The 17,460-nt window shown below is 43.0% G+C and overlaps 1 protein-coding gene across 1 annotated transcript; it reads left to right on the top strand.

Moving 5' to 3' along the window:
* The first annotated feature begins 10,701 nt into the window (after window positions 1-10,701).
* On the top strand, window positions 10,702-14,752 carry LOC118426736 (cytochrome P450 2J6-like). The gene is made up of 5 exons (XM_035836288.1): window positions 10,702-11,290; window positions 12,159-12,323; window positions 12,466-13,142; window positions 13,737-13,872; window positions 14,419-14,752. Exons 1-5 carry the CDS (start codon window positions 10,777-10,779, stop codon window positions 14,598-14,600), a joined length of 1,674 nt encoding a protein of 557 aa, XP_035692181.1. The 5' UTR covers window positions 10,702-10,776; the 3' UTR covers window positions 14,601-14,752.
* The last annotated feature ends 2,708 nt before the right edge of the window (window positions 14,753-17,460 follow it).

Below are 17,460 nucleotides of genomic sequence, written 5' to 3'. Positions count from 1 at the left end.
TTCAGGAACCATTGCTTTTTTTCTATATTTTATAGGTGGTACAAGTCAGTACAGCTAATAACAATCCACATACACCTACATCATATGACATTTATGTATAAAATCCAGCACATGGACCAGTGCAGGTTAGGTGCAGGTAGACACCAGAAATACCTGCACTAAACTGCATATGCATGTGGTATTTCGAGCCCTAGTACATGGGACCCAGCTTTGCTTCACAAAGGACATGTAACTTTTGCTATGGTATTGTCTTACCATGGGAACCTCTCTAAACAGGAGGAGTGACTTTGTTTATGATCCTTACATGTTCAACTAGTTTTCCTAGTTACATGTACATGTGTTGAATTGTTTCTGTGAGTTCATTCTAGTGACGCTGAAGAGTGATGGATGTCACTCAAAACATTCAGAAGTAAATCTCCGTTTTTCATCCAGTTGTAGCGATTAAATTGTATTTGAATATCCTCTTGCATTTATTCAACTACTAGTACTGAGTGGGACCGCGTGGCACGATCGGGAGCGCGTTGGTCTCAGGCCCGAGAGGTCCCGGGTTCAAATCCGCTTACCGTGTCACCGATCTTGTGCCCTTGGGAAAGGCACTTTACACGACTTTCCTCACCTAACTCAGGTGTAAATGAGTACATAGCTGCGGCTAGTGGCAGTGACAGGCCTTTGTTGTGGTGACAGGCCATAGGGGCATGTTCGGGCATGACGCACCCGCCATGACACACGAGTCAGGGGTAAGAGGAACCCCTTGCATCCTTGGCCGGAAGTCCTCCTAGGAGATGGAAACTCCAAATAATAAACCTGCATCTGCTGGGGCCGTCTTACGTGGCAAAAAGTTCTGTCCCTGTAGGACTTAGTGCGCCAGTAGACGAGAGGGTGGAGAAGGAAGTGCACATCCCTCCTTCACCTTAAAAAGTCACGTGCAGGCCAGGCAGATTGGTCGTCTAAGCAACCTTGTCTGTCTACCATTGATCTTCGGATACGAAGAAACAGCCATCATCATCAGTACTGAGTACTAGTAGATATCTGATAAATATGCTGATTTTAATAAACCATTATGATAGCGGGGTTGGACAGTTAAAATTTAGATTGCTTGCTCCTTAGCATTAAAAATACAGTTCTGACTGGACTTTTTAAACTCTGTCACCTCAACAGTACCCACACTATCATCTCCAGTTATGACGTCACGATGACGCAATGTGCGTTAAATGTCATGCTTGAATTTGATTAAAGAAGTCATTAAGTGATTGTTGAAAGTCATTTGGATTTCAAAATTTCTTTAGTTACCTTGCTACAACGAGTATTTACATATAGAACTCTATATTCTTAATTTTAAAACGACATGGCGTCAAGATTACAAAATGTGCGTTACTTTTGCACTGCCGCACCACTGCTGCACCACTGCCGCACCACTGCCGCACCACTGCCGCACCACTGCCGCACCACTGCCGCACCACTGCCGCACCACTGCCGCACCACTGCCGCACCACTGCCGCACCACTGCCGCACCACTGCCGCACCAAAGTGTTTTAGGTGCCTTCCACATGTTGCGACATCATAGTATGAACTTTTTTTTATTGTTCAAAACCATTGATATCAATCAATTTATATGGAAAACTACAAAATGTTTGTTTTACTTTCAAACATAAGATAACTTTTGACAAAAACCAGTCCTGTCAATCTGAAGCTCTGAATGATACATCTCACATAAATTATTACTTATCTCCATATTCTTCTCTTCACTTTAATTAATTATTCATGCGTTTGTGTGTCTGTGAACAAGATGACAGACATTAGATTTTGGCCCTTGGTGCGGCAGCGGAACTTATTTAAACAATATAAACAAATTTTTTATGTCATGATTTTCGGGTGTTAGATAGCTCTGTTGCTCAGGAAAAAGTGACTGATTATTATATAAGTTTGGGCCCTCTAGCAGTTAGTTTAAGAATAACGGGGATTTTTCAAACATTTCTGAACAGGATAACTCAAGAAAAGAATGTATTTTCATGACGGCCATGTGGCGTATTGGGATGATCACGGAAGTTAAGCAATGCGCAGTCCGGACGGTAGCCGGACCAAAAAATTCCACGAAATCATCATCCGGGAGGGACGTAGAACGGGGGTCCCGTGCTCGAGGAGGTGCCTCGACCACGTTAATCAGCCTCATTACTCAACACATTGGGTACCTACTGGCTGCGAATACACCCGATATTATTATGATCATATCTATATATTATTATATATACTTGCTTACGTTTCGGTGTCTATCAGACACCTTCCTCAGAGCTTCTGGCTGGAGTTCTGCTTCTCGTCGCTACGAGGGGCGTTCAAGAAGTAATCCACCTGACCCACTTCCAGTTGTCTGATCTAGATGAAATTTTGCACATGTAATGATTCATATCTCTATGGGTTATGTTGCAAAAAACAGCTCTGAACTAATTTTGGTTTTTGATTTAAAGGTGTTTGAACTGAGTCAGGTGTGAAATGGACCAGGTGTGAAATGGAGCCAGTTGAGTGTCGCGCAGTGATCCGGTTTTTGTATTTGAAAGGACGCATACCAAATGAGACTTTTGATGAAATAAAAGAAACTTATGGTGATGATTCCCCATCATATGACCTTGTAAAACGCTGGCATTGTGAATTCAAACATGGCCGGAAGTCTGTGAAAACAGCTCCCAGACCTGGTCGTCCCTCTTCTGCCATTGATGAGGCATCTGTTGCAGGACCAACCTGGGGCGTCCTACAAAACCTGGGGCGTGTACAGAGCTGCATCAAACGATGGTGGAAATGCATAACTCTGGGTGATTCCTATGAAGAGAAAGACTGATAACTGCACCAAGTTTCATTAATCTCCTCCTTTGGGAAATGGGTCAGGTGGATTACTTCTTGAACGCCCCTCGTATATGTAGCCGATGTAGGTGGCGCTTTTGCGGCGAGAACACTATCCAAAACGTGGCCATATATCCTTTATTCTACCAACCTGATGAAAATATTTTCGGGGTTACTATTTGAAAGAGTGTCCGAAATCACACCAACATTTTCATTGTTAAAAACGCCACAAAAGATTGTCTTCCTACTAAGATCATCGAATCAATCTATTATAGAATACATTTTATTTTCAACTGTCTTCAAAGAAGAAGTCAAACCCCGCAATAGTTACGTAGATTTAGTACCCTATTCTGTACCGTATGTATATTCATCTGTAGGGATGGTGGAAAACAACAACATCGAGCCCCTTTCTTACACATTTACCTAATATTTGTAAGTTAGAATTTAGATTATCTACATGTATTTAGACCACATTCATTCATTTCATGTATCTAGTCTTTCTTCATTTGCAATTAGCCCCATGGGCATGAATTTGCAATAAAACATTATTACTATTGACTGGCCTATGAGAAAGTATGGGAAAGCAAAGAAAATAATGTTTGATGAATTGATTTTGTAATAATTGTTGACAAATATCATTTTCTTTACTTTCCAATGGGTGCTTTTTGGTGCATTTGTGTTTTTTTTCTGATGCACAACTAGTATAATATCATCAATCAATAGTAATTTCAGAAAAATACTGCTGTTTGGTGAAGTTTGGCGCAACGATATTACATGGCACAATTCCCTGGCTAGTGATATTAATGATATGCACGCATTGCATGATGGGGAGGGGAAAAGACACCACTTTGGCCTTGACAGTGACCATTGGACCCACAGTTCTACATACACAAACCCAAGTCCGGTGTCCGCCGGAAGACCCCGGCCCGCGAACTCCACCTGACCCCAGTGAAAGGGATTCCCTCGTGCCGACGTTTGCACACCCGCCCACTGTCAACAAACACGGCGGCAGCGGAACTTTGCTCAGGTATCGGGGTTGTGCTGTGGTCGGTGTGACGACATGTCCTTAGATCAATACGCGCCTGATCGCATGATTAGATGCCCGGAGAATGACTCGGTGAACTCTCAGTGAACTTTTTTTTTCAATTCCACAATAATAAGTGTTTGAAAGCACTTGTTATCACTCCTTCCCCGTTTTCTTCTAAAGTGTGTGGAAGGCATTTTGTTCGTATGATTAAGACGGATCTAAAACAGTTTTAATTGTCCTTTGTCACAGGACAGATGACTTGTGTAAGGCTAACGTCACATTTCCAAACCGGAGCCCGGCCGGGCTGTTTGTGGAAATGAAAAATAAAAAAAATGTATACTTAAAAATATACACAATCATATAATGCTCACGACTATTGTCTTTACGTCTTGTATAGTTTGCAGTGTTTTATATCTTACCCTTTGTTCCCAAAAGCTGCCCGGCCGGGCCTCGGTTTATTGGAAATGTTACGTAGGCTAGTTCACCTTTGTCCGTTGGGTGACCTTTATCCGTTGTCTTTAAAAACAGCACATTTAGGAGTATTAAGTCTGCGGACTGTGGTTTCAAATCTTCAATGTTTTCAAAATGTTCCGATTTGAAACCACCCCCCGTCGACTTCATAACTCTAAATCCGCTTTTTTTGCAAATAACGGATATAGGTTACCCTCGGATAAAGGAGAACCAGCGTTACATCATTACATGCCCGCCTCATGGCGCAACGCACCTGTTTATACTAAAGAGTATAAGCTGCATATCCGGGCAGATTTATTTTATCCACACCACTTATATCAGTATCCATTGTCACGTTTTTGTATGTTCCCTATGTTTCTACCATGTACTTGCAATTAGCCCCTGGGCATGAACTTGCAAGTAAACTTCAATTATCTTTATTCACGAATGATAAAGTTTCTCTATATATAGACCAATAATAGGGAACAGGTTGTTTCGCAACAATGTCAGTTCGCAACAAGGCAAGTCTTTTTCGAACTGACATTGTTGCGAAACAACCTGTAACCGTATGTACATCAATGCAGAAAAGAAAGGTCATAATAACGACGTAAGAAAATGAACATACGAATCTCTACACTAGACATGTATGTACAGCCTTTAACTGTGCGTCCTTTCAATATTGTATGTATAGCGTGTAGTGTGCACTAGATAACGTGTAGTTTGTAATAAATTGATGCAAGTTCTAAGTAGTCTGCTAAAACGTTTTGGTCTATATTGTACATCGTGTTTAAAATCTCTCAATATTGTATAGCCCAGAACCAACATGAGGTGTTTTAATTCATAGGTACTTGCCCCACACAATGTATATTACTTTGTACACTGTACCTGCGACAACTGTTGTGCAATAAACTTTGACTATACAACTGCTGATGCAATCACTGAATAAAAGTGTACAAAAAAATGCGTACAGAGTACGTGAATGCGTACGTGCATGTTTACGTTACTGTTTCCCGGCCATGCCCAAATAATAGTCGTACCAAGGCCTTGGTCGCACCACACCACCAGGCGGCCTTGGCAGTTTGTTGCCAAGTGAACAAATTACCCAAGACCGCGCTGACCGCCAAAAGACCCGCTGAACTCTGTATAAACCCCAGCGAAAGGGGTTTCCTCTTGACGATGTTTGTATGACCAACCACAAAGGTGACAGTAGTTACACTTTGCCCAGGTATGTATAGACACCGGGCCGACTCTGTGATCTTTCTAACCGGAATGTGCATTAAATAAATATAGGCCCGATCGGACGATTAGATGGCCCAGGAATGACTCGGTGAACTCTTGATGAACTTTTACCTTTATAATAACAATTGTTTAACAGCATCATTTTTTCTCAGATATTGCTCTTACGACGTTTAACACACATAAAACATTCCGTTTAATGACAAAAATGGAGTAAGCTTGGTAGAAAGAGCGCACACGTTTTTCATGGTGGACATTTCTGCATAGGGGATACATTTTCACGGGGAAAACTTTTTTATGGGGGACACTCACGGGGGAGGCATTTCTGCGTAGCGGGAAACTTTTTCATGGGGGGCACGTTTTCATGGGGCATACGTTTTCATGGGGGACACTTTTTCATGCAGGACACTTTTTCATGGGGACGCTTTTTCATGGGGACATTTCTGCATGGGGCAAACGTTTTCATGGGGGGGGGGCACTTTTTTCAAGGAGGACACTTTTTCACGGGGGTACTTTTTCATGGACGGGGGGTGCACTTAAGTTTTCATGGGGACATTTCTGCATGGGGGTAACGCAATGGAATAGGTTGACGATAACGGTAACCCTATGCGATTCTTCATTATACACCTCAGTATAATGCGTATTCATCGCGAATGAAAACGGGCGGAGAAAAAGTTGCAGACCATGCATTCTCCTTATCAGAATAGATGATATATCTTCCTTTGGATTACTTACATATTTGGCTCTGTCTATGCATTTTTTTTAAATCAATGGTGTTCATTCGGTTACAATTCCTGATTACCACAAATTTAAATAGGCACTTTTCCCACATTATTTCCCACGCAATTTCAGAACACTAAAAATCTCTTTTCTTTCATCTTATTTGTTCATCGGAGAAGAGACAAGCCTTAATTGCTTCTTATCACTGATGATAAACCCAGTAGTACAAATTTGCGGCACTTCACTGTGTTATTTCTTTGGATAATCTTTTGGACCAACATATTTCACCGCAACAAAAAGTATGCGTATTTAGTTAGTATAGGGTAACAGTCACCACACACACAATGACAGGCATTGTCCCTGTTAAGGGTAATAAAAAAGAACTGCCTGCCTGTTACAGTTTTTGTACTTGTTTTTTTGGACAGACAAGGACAATGTAGCACTGCACTCCAGTTATATTAACAGTGCCACATACACAGCACAGACAGGAGGTAAAGGTAGTATTTTCTTTTACCTCCCCGACGGAAGTCAGGTACCCATAGTTACACCTGGGTGAAGTGAGGAAAGTCATGTAAAGTGCCTTTCCCAAGGGCACAACGACGGACGCACGGCGAATATCAAACTAGGGACCTCTAGATTCCGAGCCGAACGCTCTACCAGTTACGCCACACACGACGCCATAGTTACGGTTCCCAACAAGTGCCTGACAGAAAGCATTTTTTTGCTTTACTACAAGAAGGGGAATTCCCCTGAAACAAGCAAAATAGCCTGAATGTGTTACTAAGTTTTTGCTACAGACGAGAACGATCCAAAAAATTTGTACTAGAAGCTGAGGCCAGGACATTCTTACTATGGGGCTGATATCATTTATCGTTCGATTCTCGTACGATAAAAAAGATGAGGGTGTTTTTGGTATAGTGGCACATGTGTTGTGCAAACTTCAGCCGTCTTTCACCGAAAGTCGCTGTCTTTTAATTGGCGGGAGTTTGTGCTGTAACAAGTAGAAAATCCTACGACATCAAATCGTACGACAAAGACCTTCGACGAAGGCGACCGCCGTAAGACCACACTACAAACCCTCCCAGAGTGTACTACAGATCTTTTATTTTTCAAATTTGCTTTGCGGTTTTCCTCACGAGTACTTCACGTGGATATTAGGTAATTACGGTGGTTTTAGATACGCCCAAAGATGATATTGATCACCGACTCTTTACTATTCTGAGGGCATCCAGAGTTCACGCAGTGTCCCTGTACCCTACCTGACCCCCTCCGTTTTTCCCTCTATCGTTGTTTAACGCATAGGTAGTCAATTGTAATTGGTAATCTTACATTTTGGCTGATAAGATGATTTATTCTAGTTATCTGGAGTCGACAAAAAGGTCAGCAAATGAAGTCATCGGATCGGGTCAGCAAGAGTTGAAGCCGGGTCACCGAAAGTTCACACCCGCCTGTGTTCTAAATATTACCCGACGACACAGAAATAGTACAGGGAAACATTTGCTCTTGGCGTTGGTGCTTGTGTTCGTTCTTTGTGTGCGGTGAAAAGGAGATTGTATTGGTGACAGGGGCATTGGAGAATGGACCGACCAACTTGTCATGGCGTTGAGTAGTCAGACCTCCCGGGGGGTACTGTTGTATGACAAGGGGGTAAAGAGTGATGAAACCATAGCCTGAGATCGTTTGAACCAACCTCCTTGTTTGAACCATACCTTACATAAACTTGTTTGGAAGTGTAAAATAGCGTTATATTGACAGTTATCGCTAAACATAAAACAAAAACGTAAATTAGAAAATGAACAAGTTCTATCAATATACGTACACAATCATAGTATAGTTATGTGTTAAACTGGTCACATAGCGTCAAGTCTCCTATTTTTTTTCTGGTAACTCGAGTTTTTTTCTAACAGCACTACTCTAGCCTCCACCAGGCCTTCCTGTGGGATTTGAATCAGAATTTGAATTTGACAAAAATGGGGTGAGGAATCGGCCAGGAGAGTCATTCTTAGCCTGGTATCCAGCCGTATTATAGGCTCCCGAGCCTTAAATTTATGGAGAGGACAAAAGAGACTCGGTAGCCATAATACGGCTGGATACCAAGCTAAGTTAGTCTACGAGAGAGATAATATTATATATTCGCCCCTTGAAATGATTCCGTATTCTGGCCAATAGAACTCTGGTTCCCGTGGTAAATTATTTTCCTATAGCCAGCGCAGTTAGTGTTTGGTGCTACATCAGGTAACTTTCAGATACGGCGCCGTTACATTCGTAGCAGCTCGTCGACTTGAGTTTTCCAACCGGCTAGCTATGGCAGAACCAACCACCGCCTATGATCTAAAACAAGTCGACATATGTTTGGCTGTTCCAAGAACACTCTCTGAGCCTTGCAATCCGGTACGACGATTTCACGTCAGTCGTGACCAGCTCTTACATGTGAAGGCACAGTCACGTACGACAGACGGTTTATGAGGGCCCCAAAGCCCTTTTCCGTAGAGCGTAATCGGCGGTTTTAATTCTACGTACTCCGTAGCGGGACCGCTCGAATTCAACGTAGAGCGTAATCGGTGTATTTTGCGTCGAGCGATATTGGCCTCTTTAATTCAACGTATTACGTGGAGGCTAACCAGAATTTGCCGTAAAACGTAATTTATATGAATCGTTCGTAAAGCATAATCAAAATTTCATTAAACTTAAACTCTACCGGCAAAGTTTACCCGTGAAAATGCATGAAATTGCGTCTCAAAGGGTCCAAATTTCAAAATTTCGCCGGACCTTCCTTGCTATGGCTCGCCCCTTCGACACTGGACATTGTGAAAATATGCTGCGGGAGCGTCGTCCCCCCCCCCCCCCCAAAACCTTTTTAAATAATAGAAATTTCATTATCTAACTTGGCGTAATTAACAAGCAAAATGTACCCCTCAAATGCAGGAAATGATGTTTCGGATGTTCAAGATTTCATTTTTTTCTCTGGACGTCCCTTGCGACGGCTTGGGCCTCCGGCGCTCACGACGCTCCGGCACTCGTTGCCCTCAAAAATATTTTTTTCTGACAGAAACGTAATCAAATTAAGTATAGTCTGCCAGCAAAATTTTTCCTCAAAGTGCAGGAAATAGCGTTTCAGAGGATCCAGCTTTCAAAATTTCCCTTTACCTACCTTGCGACGGCTCGTTCTTTCGGCGGTCGAAATTGCGTTGGGACGAAAAGAAGTTGGATTTCTAATAGAAATGTCATTCACCTTAGCTTAGTCTACCAACAAAATTTCCCCTCAAAATGCAGAAAATAGTGTTTCAGAGGGTCAAGATTTTATAATGTTCCCGGGGGAGCATGCCCCGGACGCCCCAAGGTCTGCCATGCCTCCGCTACCGGTGCTACAAGTGCTGAAAAGTAATGTCACATAACTGCTACCGCCGCCTCTGGCCAGCACTTTTATATCATTTAAGTAAGGTTTGAATATTGTTGATGGAATTATCAGTTTTGTTTAGTGTTTAGATCTCCTCTTTAACTGTTCTGCCGTCCGCGAAATTCACCCAAAAGGCGATTAAGATTTGCATAATGCGTTTGAGAACTTCGTAATTTAGCGTAGAGCGTAATGAAGCTCCAGAATTTAGCGTATTACGTAGCTGGTCCTCCCGAATTTAGCGTACAGCGTTGTCGGTACCCCCCCTTGGGGGCCCTCGTTTATGTCATGCTATGGCATAGAGGCTGGTCAGGACTGTGTCGACAAGGCTCTACGACAACCTTTGGTCACAAGACCGCTGGATTTTAAAGTTGTGCGTCCACGTCATACCAACGGTTTGAGTCGATACGTCTCTGGTCTTGTCTAAAGTCGGAGCTATAGTTGCGAGTGATGTTTCTAGTCCCGAGGCTCCATTTACAGACATCTGGACGATTTGAATATCCTTTAACGCTTCAGGGCGAAATTCACGACTTATCACCTTTAAAGGAAGACCGAGGCGTTTGTTGACTACAAACCCAACAGTTGTAGAACTCCTAAACCCTCCCCATGGCGTCCTAGGCACGGTAGAAAAGCACGAAGAGGATAATCCTGTGACAAAGGCCACCCGTTGGGACCCTCTCGTTGCTCTACTGCCCTACTTAAAAAGTCAGAGGGGATGATCCGACTTAAGTATACAGTGGCAGGATTAAACCGCCTCAAGCATATCCGGTGTAAAGGATTAAGAGGACTTCTTGTCATTGTGACGTAAATGTATGCAAAAAATTATATCCGTCTCAAATACTCTCTTTTGATCCGTCTTTCTCTTTATTTCACAATACCTCGCGTTTGTCGCATTTATTTAGATACGGTCTGACAACCTTTAAAAGCATATGGTGATGAAATAGGTCACTTTTTGTTCCCTTCTAATTGGTCTTCAAGAATACGAGTTAATTAGTGGTCTGAAAGGTGCCGGCTCTCGTCCGTCCAATCACCGTTGTTTTTGGAAGTGCGAGAGAAACATGGACCAATCGCAAGGCTTGAAATAGACGTTGAGAGTATGTCGTGATTGATCCAATTGATGTCCAGTCGTCTGATGCCACCGGGGTCACTGAAGGCTATAAAAGCGACCCAGCCACAACTATATATATTTATAGGACACAACTATAGTAGGGAGAAGGGAAATAGTCCGAGAAGGGAAAACTACACACAGTTAACCATGTTCTTAGCTTTTGCGATGAACGTTGTGAAGGTGGTTGCAGGTGTCCTAGACATCAGCACCGTTCTGGTCCTGCTCGTGTCGTTCCTCGCGACGGCTGTCCTACTCGGGCGGCTGAAGAGGCCTCGTCTCCCGCCGGGTCCGCGAGCCTGGCCGGTGATCGGTAACCTGCCCAGCCTCACCAAACAGCCGCACCTGAAGTTCACCGAGTGGCGCCAGCAGTACGGCGACGTTTACACCGTCAGGATGGGGTCCGACGACGTGGTCATCGTGAACGGCTGGGAGGCCGTGCGGGAGGCCCTCGTCAAACAAGCCGACGAGTTTGCCGACAGGCCCCGCTTATTCGTGTTCGACCGAATCGGGCACGGTGGGAAAGGTAGGGCTGGTCTCCAAGTCTTCATTATGGTCATTCCGCTCTTACTCTAGTTTGTTAAACCTCTATCAATGCACGAGAAGCTCAAATTTGCAGGCCGCTTTCTATTGAGGGCATGAGGGATTGGGTAGTATAAAAAAATCAAGCTCTAACAATGATACAAATTTTCATGAGTGAAGTCCTGATAAAAAAAATGACCTGCGGGGCAATTTTTTTTCACCATTTAGGCTGGTTAACCAAACGTTTGTCGGATTCCAGGCGGTGACATAGTTGTTCTGCGGGTCACTAAGCACATTTCCTTTCAGGCTTTTTCTAATTGATTCCGATCAGCTTCGTGAAGTTTGTCAGCAAAGACAGGCAAATATTGAGTTCGCCTGTATGGCGGGATGTCATGAATCCCTTTTTTATTCTTGAGAACATTTTTAAACATAAATCAAATCACAAAGACCGCCACAAAGTCACGATTTCTTTGGAACAATTCAAACCATGAAAGCGACACAGTCCAAATGGAGGTCCCGTGTCTGGGGAGAGCTATACCCCAGGCACGTTAAAGAACCCGCCACACGTGCGATGGTGCGGTGTGAGTGGTTCAAAACCTACAGTCCCTTGGCCGCACCTGGGGAATCACTGTCGTATTGAGGTCACTGGAGTGACGCCGAATTGCAGCTTGCTCCAGACACTTGCGACAGTCGTACTGAGGTCACCTGAGTTAGCTCCGAATTGCAGCCACTCTAGACCCTTACGATTTAGCCTTGCCTATTGCAAGCTCCTCACAATCCAGCCCCTGGCTGCCAAGAGAGAGTAGTCGTCCCACCCAATAACAACAGACTGATGCACAGTTTCTGATGACGACTTTATTTTAACCACACAGGTGTGATATTCGGTCACTACAACTCAGCATGGAAGGCCAACCGCAAGTTCTTGACGACAACCCTACGAGACTTTGGTCTAGGGAAAAAGTCCATGGAGCTCCGGATCCAGGAAGAAGCAAATGAGCTCTGCAATTGGCTTGCTAGTTACAACGGCCGTCCAATAGGTAATCTTCTTTCAATTCAGAAATATTTTGAGGAGTTGGACAAATTGGAGGAAGTCTGCAGCGAGTTTATCATACTTGACATTATAACGTTTCTATTTTTTTGTTGAATGTATGTTTGAAATTTGGTTTCTCTACTCTACAGAAACGGGGAATCTTCTGTCCAATGCCGCCTCTAACATCATTTGTTCCGTGGTGTTCGGCTCGAGGTTCGCGTACGACGACCAAGATTTCCGACGGATGCTGGATCTCCTCGAGCGCGGGACTCGCCTGTCGATGGTCGGGCAAATCTTCAACTTCTTCCCGTGGGCTCGCTTCGTCCCCTTCCTGTCCCGGCTCGGCAACGAAGTCATGGACAACTGTGACAAGATCGACGACTTCTTAAAGAAGATCGTCCAGAAACACCAGGACAGTTTCGATCCTGAGGTAAAGAGGGATGTCATCGACGCGTATCTTCACCAGATGTGGAGGGGCATGGACTTGAACTCGAACGATCTCGCGGGCAACTTCAGCGAGGAGTGTCTTGTGGCGCTGATTTTTGACCTGTTCATAGCAGGTACGGACACGTCCATGAACACACAGCGCTGGGCACTGCTGTACCTGGCCACTCACCCAGACATCCAACGGGAGGTTCAAGAGGAGGTGGACCGGGTGGTGGGCCGGGACGCGCCGGTCTCCCTCGCACATCGCCCCGAGATGCCTTACACCGACGCCTTCCTACACGAGGTGCTCCGGATCCGCCCACCCGGACCGCTCTCCGTGCCGCACATGGCCGGGCCTGGTGCTACTCTCAACGGCTACGAAATCCCACAAAACACACAGGTATGGCTAACATCACTTCTCCAAACCGGGGCCCTGCCGGGCTGTTTGTGGAAACGAAAAATAGAAATGTAGACGTAAAATATAAAAAAAAGATGCCCACGACTATTCTCTTAGTAGCCTGGTATCTTTTATGTCTTTTCTATCATACTTAATCCGTTCCCAAAAGCCGCCCGGCTGGGCCCGGTTTGGAAATATGCAGTACATGTACGCCTAAACCGGGAAAGCTCGAGATGTGTAATGTATTGATCTATACAAGGCTTAGGCCTATAGGTCACATTTCTAAACCGGGGCCCATTATCGGGAAATTAAAATGTATACCTTAAAATATACACATATTGAGCCTATGAATCTTATATTGACATTATGTGTATTTTGATGTCTTTTATATACAATGTAATTCTTTTCGCTCCCGAAAGCTGCCCGGCCGGGCCACAGTTTGGAAATGTGACCTAAGCGTTAGCCAGGGACTTCAAGACGAAGTTTGTATCTTTTGGATATAACATTTATATATAATTTCTCAGTCCTAGAGTAGGTGAGCACAACTTAAGTACAATCTATAGAATGAAGAAATGTTTCTTGACTGCCTCCCCTCAGGTGTACGCCAACCTGTGGTCTCTTCACATGGACCCGGAGTACTGGCCCGAGCCCGAGCGGTTCGACCCCGCAAGGTTCATCGGGCCTGACGGGAAGGTGCTAACCAACCCGCCATCATACGCGCCTTTCAGCCTAGGTACGTACGGATCTTCTACATGTACTGTTCATAGCGCGAGGTAACGTTAGGTCACCTTTATCCGTGGGGTAACCTATATCCGCTGTGTTAAAAAATGTGTATCGATATGCAAGTTAAAAGGCGTGGGTTTCAGATTGAAATATTTTCAAAATATTTCAGTGTGAAACTATTGTCTTTAACTTGACGATCCCAAAATTCGGTATTTTTAAATACAACGGAAATACGTTACCCCACGGATAAAGGTGACCTAACGTTATGCTACGAAATGTGCACTCGCTACATTTACTTCAGCAACGCAGTTCCAATAATAAACTTGCCATACTAACAGTCGATAAAAAGTTTTCTTTCCACTGAGTGCTTTTTAGTTGAACACATATACATAGAAATGCCATTGATATCACATCCACTGAAACTTCATTTGTGTCGTTGTAAAACAAACACGCTGAGGCATTTTCCAATGTAAAACTTCAGCACTGTAAGACATTTATTTATTATCTCTTTGTCAAAATTGACAATTTCCCTCATATTCCGACATTTTCCTCACAGGGCGTCGGGCATGCCCTGGAAAGCAGCTGGCAAAGTCGGAGGCCTTCCTGTTCCTTGTCACCATGGTGCAGCGCTTCAGTTTCAAGTTGCCAGAGGGCGCTCCTGTCCCACCTATGGATGGGGTCATGGGTTTCTCCCTCGCCGCTCAGCCCCACAGTCTGTGCGCTATCAGTCGCAATTAGATTAATTTGTAAGAACTTCATAACTTTGTACGAACTTCAGAAGAACGGGACTCCCAAGCAATACAACCTCTTCAGAGTTGTGATGTTTTAGAAATATAAAGAAACCCATAGATGTATATATTGGTCAGAAGATAACAAACATTTTACCGCAACTCATTCTTGTTCCTGTTCGTCATTTTTTACACATTGATGCCATAACCGTAAGTACAATTACTTGACTTCTATGGTCATGTAACGCATTTCATTAAAAAAACTCAATGTCTTCTTTTCTACTTCATACACTTCATTTCTCGGTACTGTTCTCGGTCAATGAGCAATTATCAAGATGAGTGTAACTACATTGTACTAGTATGAAGTAGGGAGACGCCCTCATTCTAAGGGTGGACACTTTGATATTAATACGAGTACAAAAAATATTTTTATATCACAATGAGACAAAAAAAATCCACGTTAGGGTATGTCAACGAGCTTTTTGGGTATATTTTGAAAGTGTAAAATGATGTTTTCAACTCAACAGAACACGACGTTTATGAACAAGCCCTTATTTACAACTAACGATTCTTAAGGTTGGGCGTGGTGGCATCTTGAGGTTTTTAAGGCGTAGATAGGGGCTCATTCTTGCCTCATTCAAGTGATATTGTAAATACTTTGTGATTGTTGTATTTTTAAAAATGTATGTATTCATGTTGATTGTCATGTTGATTCATGTTGATTGAACCTTGGAAGATTAGCCCGTAAGGGCTAAAAGGTTTCTTAATAAACAACAACAACAACTTGCCTAACCTTGCCACGCCCGTACTTAAATGTTGTCTATTATCAACTCAAAATTTGTGTCACAAATTTAGAGCACTCACAGGGTATTCATTTCTTTAAAAAACACATTAGGCACAATTTCACAATTGTCGAAGCGGTTGTTCTCCTTAACCGTAGTCGGATGCGGTGAAAAGGAATGAAAACATTTTCCATGCTACAAGAGAGCCCTATTAAACGAGTTAATGGCCAAATAGATCATAGGTTTTGGCCGCGAACGGGCAAGCGAATGAATGGACCGGCCGGTCAACAGACGAGTTGGTGAATGGATAAAAGAAAGAAAAAATGACCTTATGAAAGAATGCGGGGGTAGGGGTACGTAACAAATGATGTAAGAACCGTAGTCAATATGTTGTCAAACACAGTCAGCATTGTCTTTGTAAACGGCTCTCATTCAAATCTCTTAGTAGATGCTGTATTGTGTGACGTCTTAGGTTTGCAACTTACAATTGTGCCCCTTAAAATCTTACTCTAAGGGGGAATTTGTCTTCTGAGCCTTTCCTTGACTAGTCAACCACACCCCTAACACACCCTTATTTTCACAGATACCCAAGATTCCATCAGCCCTTCCCTGTACAGGGCGATATAATTGTAATGTCCCCAGGCAAAGTTCAAATTGAGATATCTTTATATACTGCAGCTGTCTACTTTCCACGAATTTGCCAACTTTCATTGAGGTTATCGTTTCATATAATAATACATGTATTGTTACCTTCGCCAAGAAGGTTATATTTTCGGTAGCGTTTGTATGTATGCATGTGTGTAGAAAACCAGCATAGCTTGAGAACGTTTAAATGGATTGTATTGATATTTGGCCTGTGGGTAGGTCTTGATGAGACCTGAAAACGATTAGATTTTGGGCCCCCTAGCATTTTGGTAAAGTACTGCAGCGGAACTTCCTGTTTTGATATCTCGTTAATGGAATATTCTTCGACCAGCGACTCTTGAAACATGTAAAACACAAGTTTTCAAATGTATTTTAGAGTCCCTGATTGAAGAATATTGTATTAAATCATACGTGACTGATGAATCTCTTCAAAGACATGCAATGGTTATACGGTATGATTGTAGTTATGAACTATAAACTTAATTGGTGATTCTATATCAATGCTTCAACAGCTTTAAGATCTCGCTTCCAATGTACTTTATGTAATATATTTAACCATTTTGTAAACGATATAAGAGGTAATAGTGTAGCATAGCTTTAAGTGTCTTGTCTCTCCCACTGACACTGTACGATATGGCAAGAACGTGTAGATAAAGATCATTGTTATTGTTTGAGCTGCATTTTTATTACGTTGCACGTTTGTATACCTTGCGTTCTGGTATCATGTGTGTTATGTTTATTTCAATTTGTTTACTTCGTCTATTGTACAAAGAAAAAACCCTTTCGGTAGCCCCAAGTGTGAAAAGACTACAAAATGATCGTCTGGCGTTCGTTTGTCGTATGAGAACCACCCATCCCTGGGGCCCCAGCGCGTCAGGCATTCTTTAGTTTAGAACAACTGACACCTCAGGCGCGTCATGGCCTCCATAGGACCCCTGTTGAACAATAAAGGTCAAATGAATGGGCTGGCTAAGTCAAAGGTAGCAGAAAGACGACGGCAGACTACAAGTGCCCCATGGTAACCCCTACATTACTGTAAAGTCATTTAAGTTCGCGGGGATTTAATTTCGCGGTAACGAGAAAATTACTGTTTGCAGTGGTTTTAAGTTCGCGGTAGCATCATACACTGTAGTTTGTTTATATACTAATACTGAAATACTGCCATTGAAAAATGGTCGCGGTGGTTTTAAGTTCATAGTAAATTTGTAACGCGAAAACTGCGAACATAAAACCACCGCGAAAATTTCTGCATTTACAGTACTAACCATACTGAGGTTCAGTGACTTGTAATACTTATGTCTAAAACGTCGTCTAAGATAGTCAATTTTATACCGGATAAGAAAGCAACCTGTACAAAATCCTTTAACATGTGAATATATCTGCAGTAATATCAGTTGATATCTGTGTAGATATCTAATTTGATCCACAATATATTCCATATCA

The sequence above is a fragment of the Branchiostoma floridae genome, chromosome 11, assembly GCF_000003815.2.
Source record: "Branchiostoma floridae strain S238N-H82 chromosome 11, Bfl_VNyyK, whole genome shotgun sequence".
NCBI lineage: Eukaryota > Metazoa > Chordata > Leptocardii > Amphioxiformes > Branchiostomatidae > Branchiostoma > Branchiostoma floridae.
Note: the sequence above shows the minus strand (reverse complement) of the source record. Positions and strands in the feature narration are given on the sequence as shown.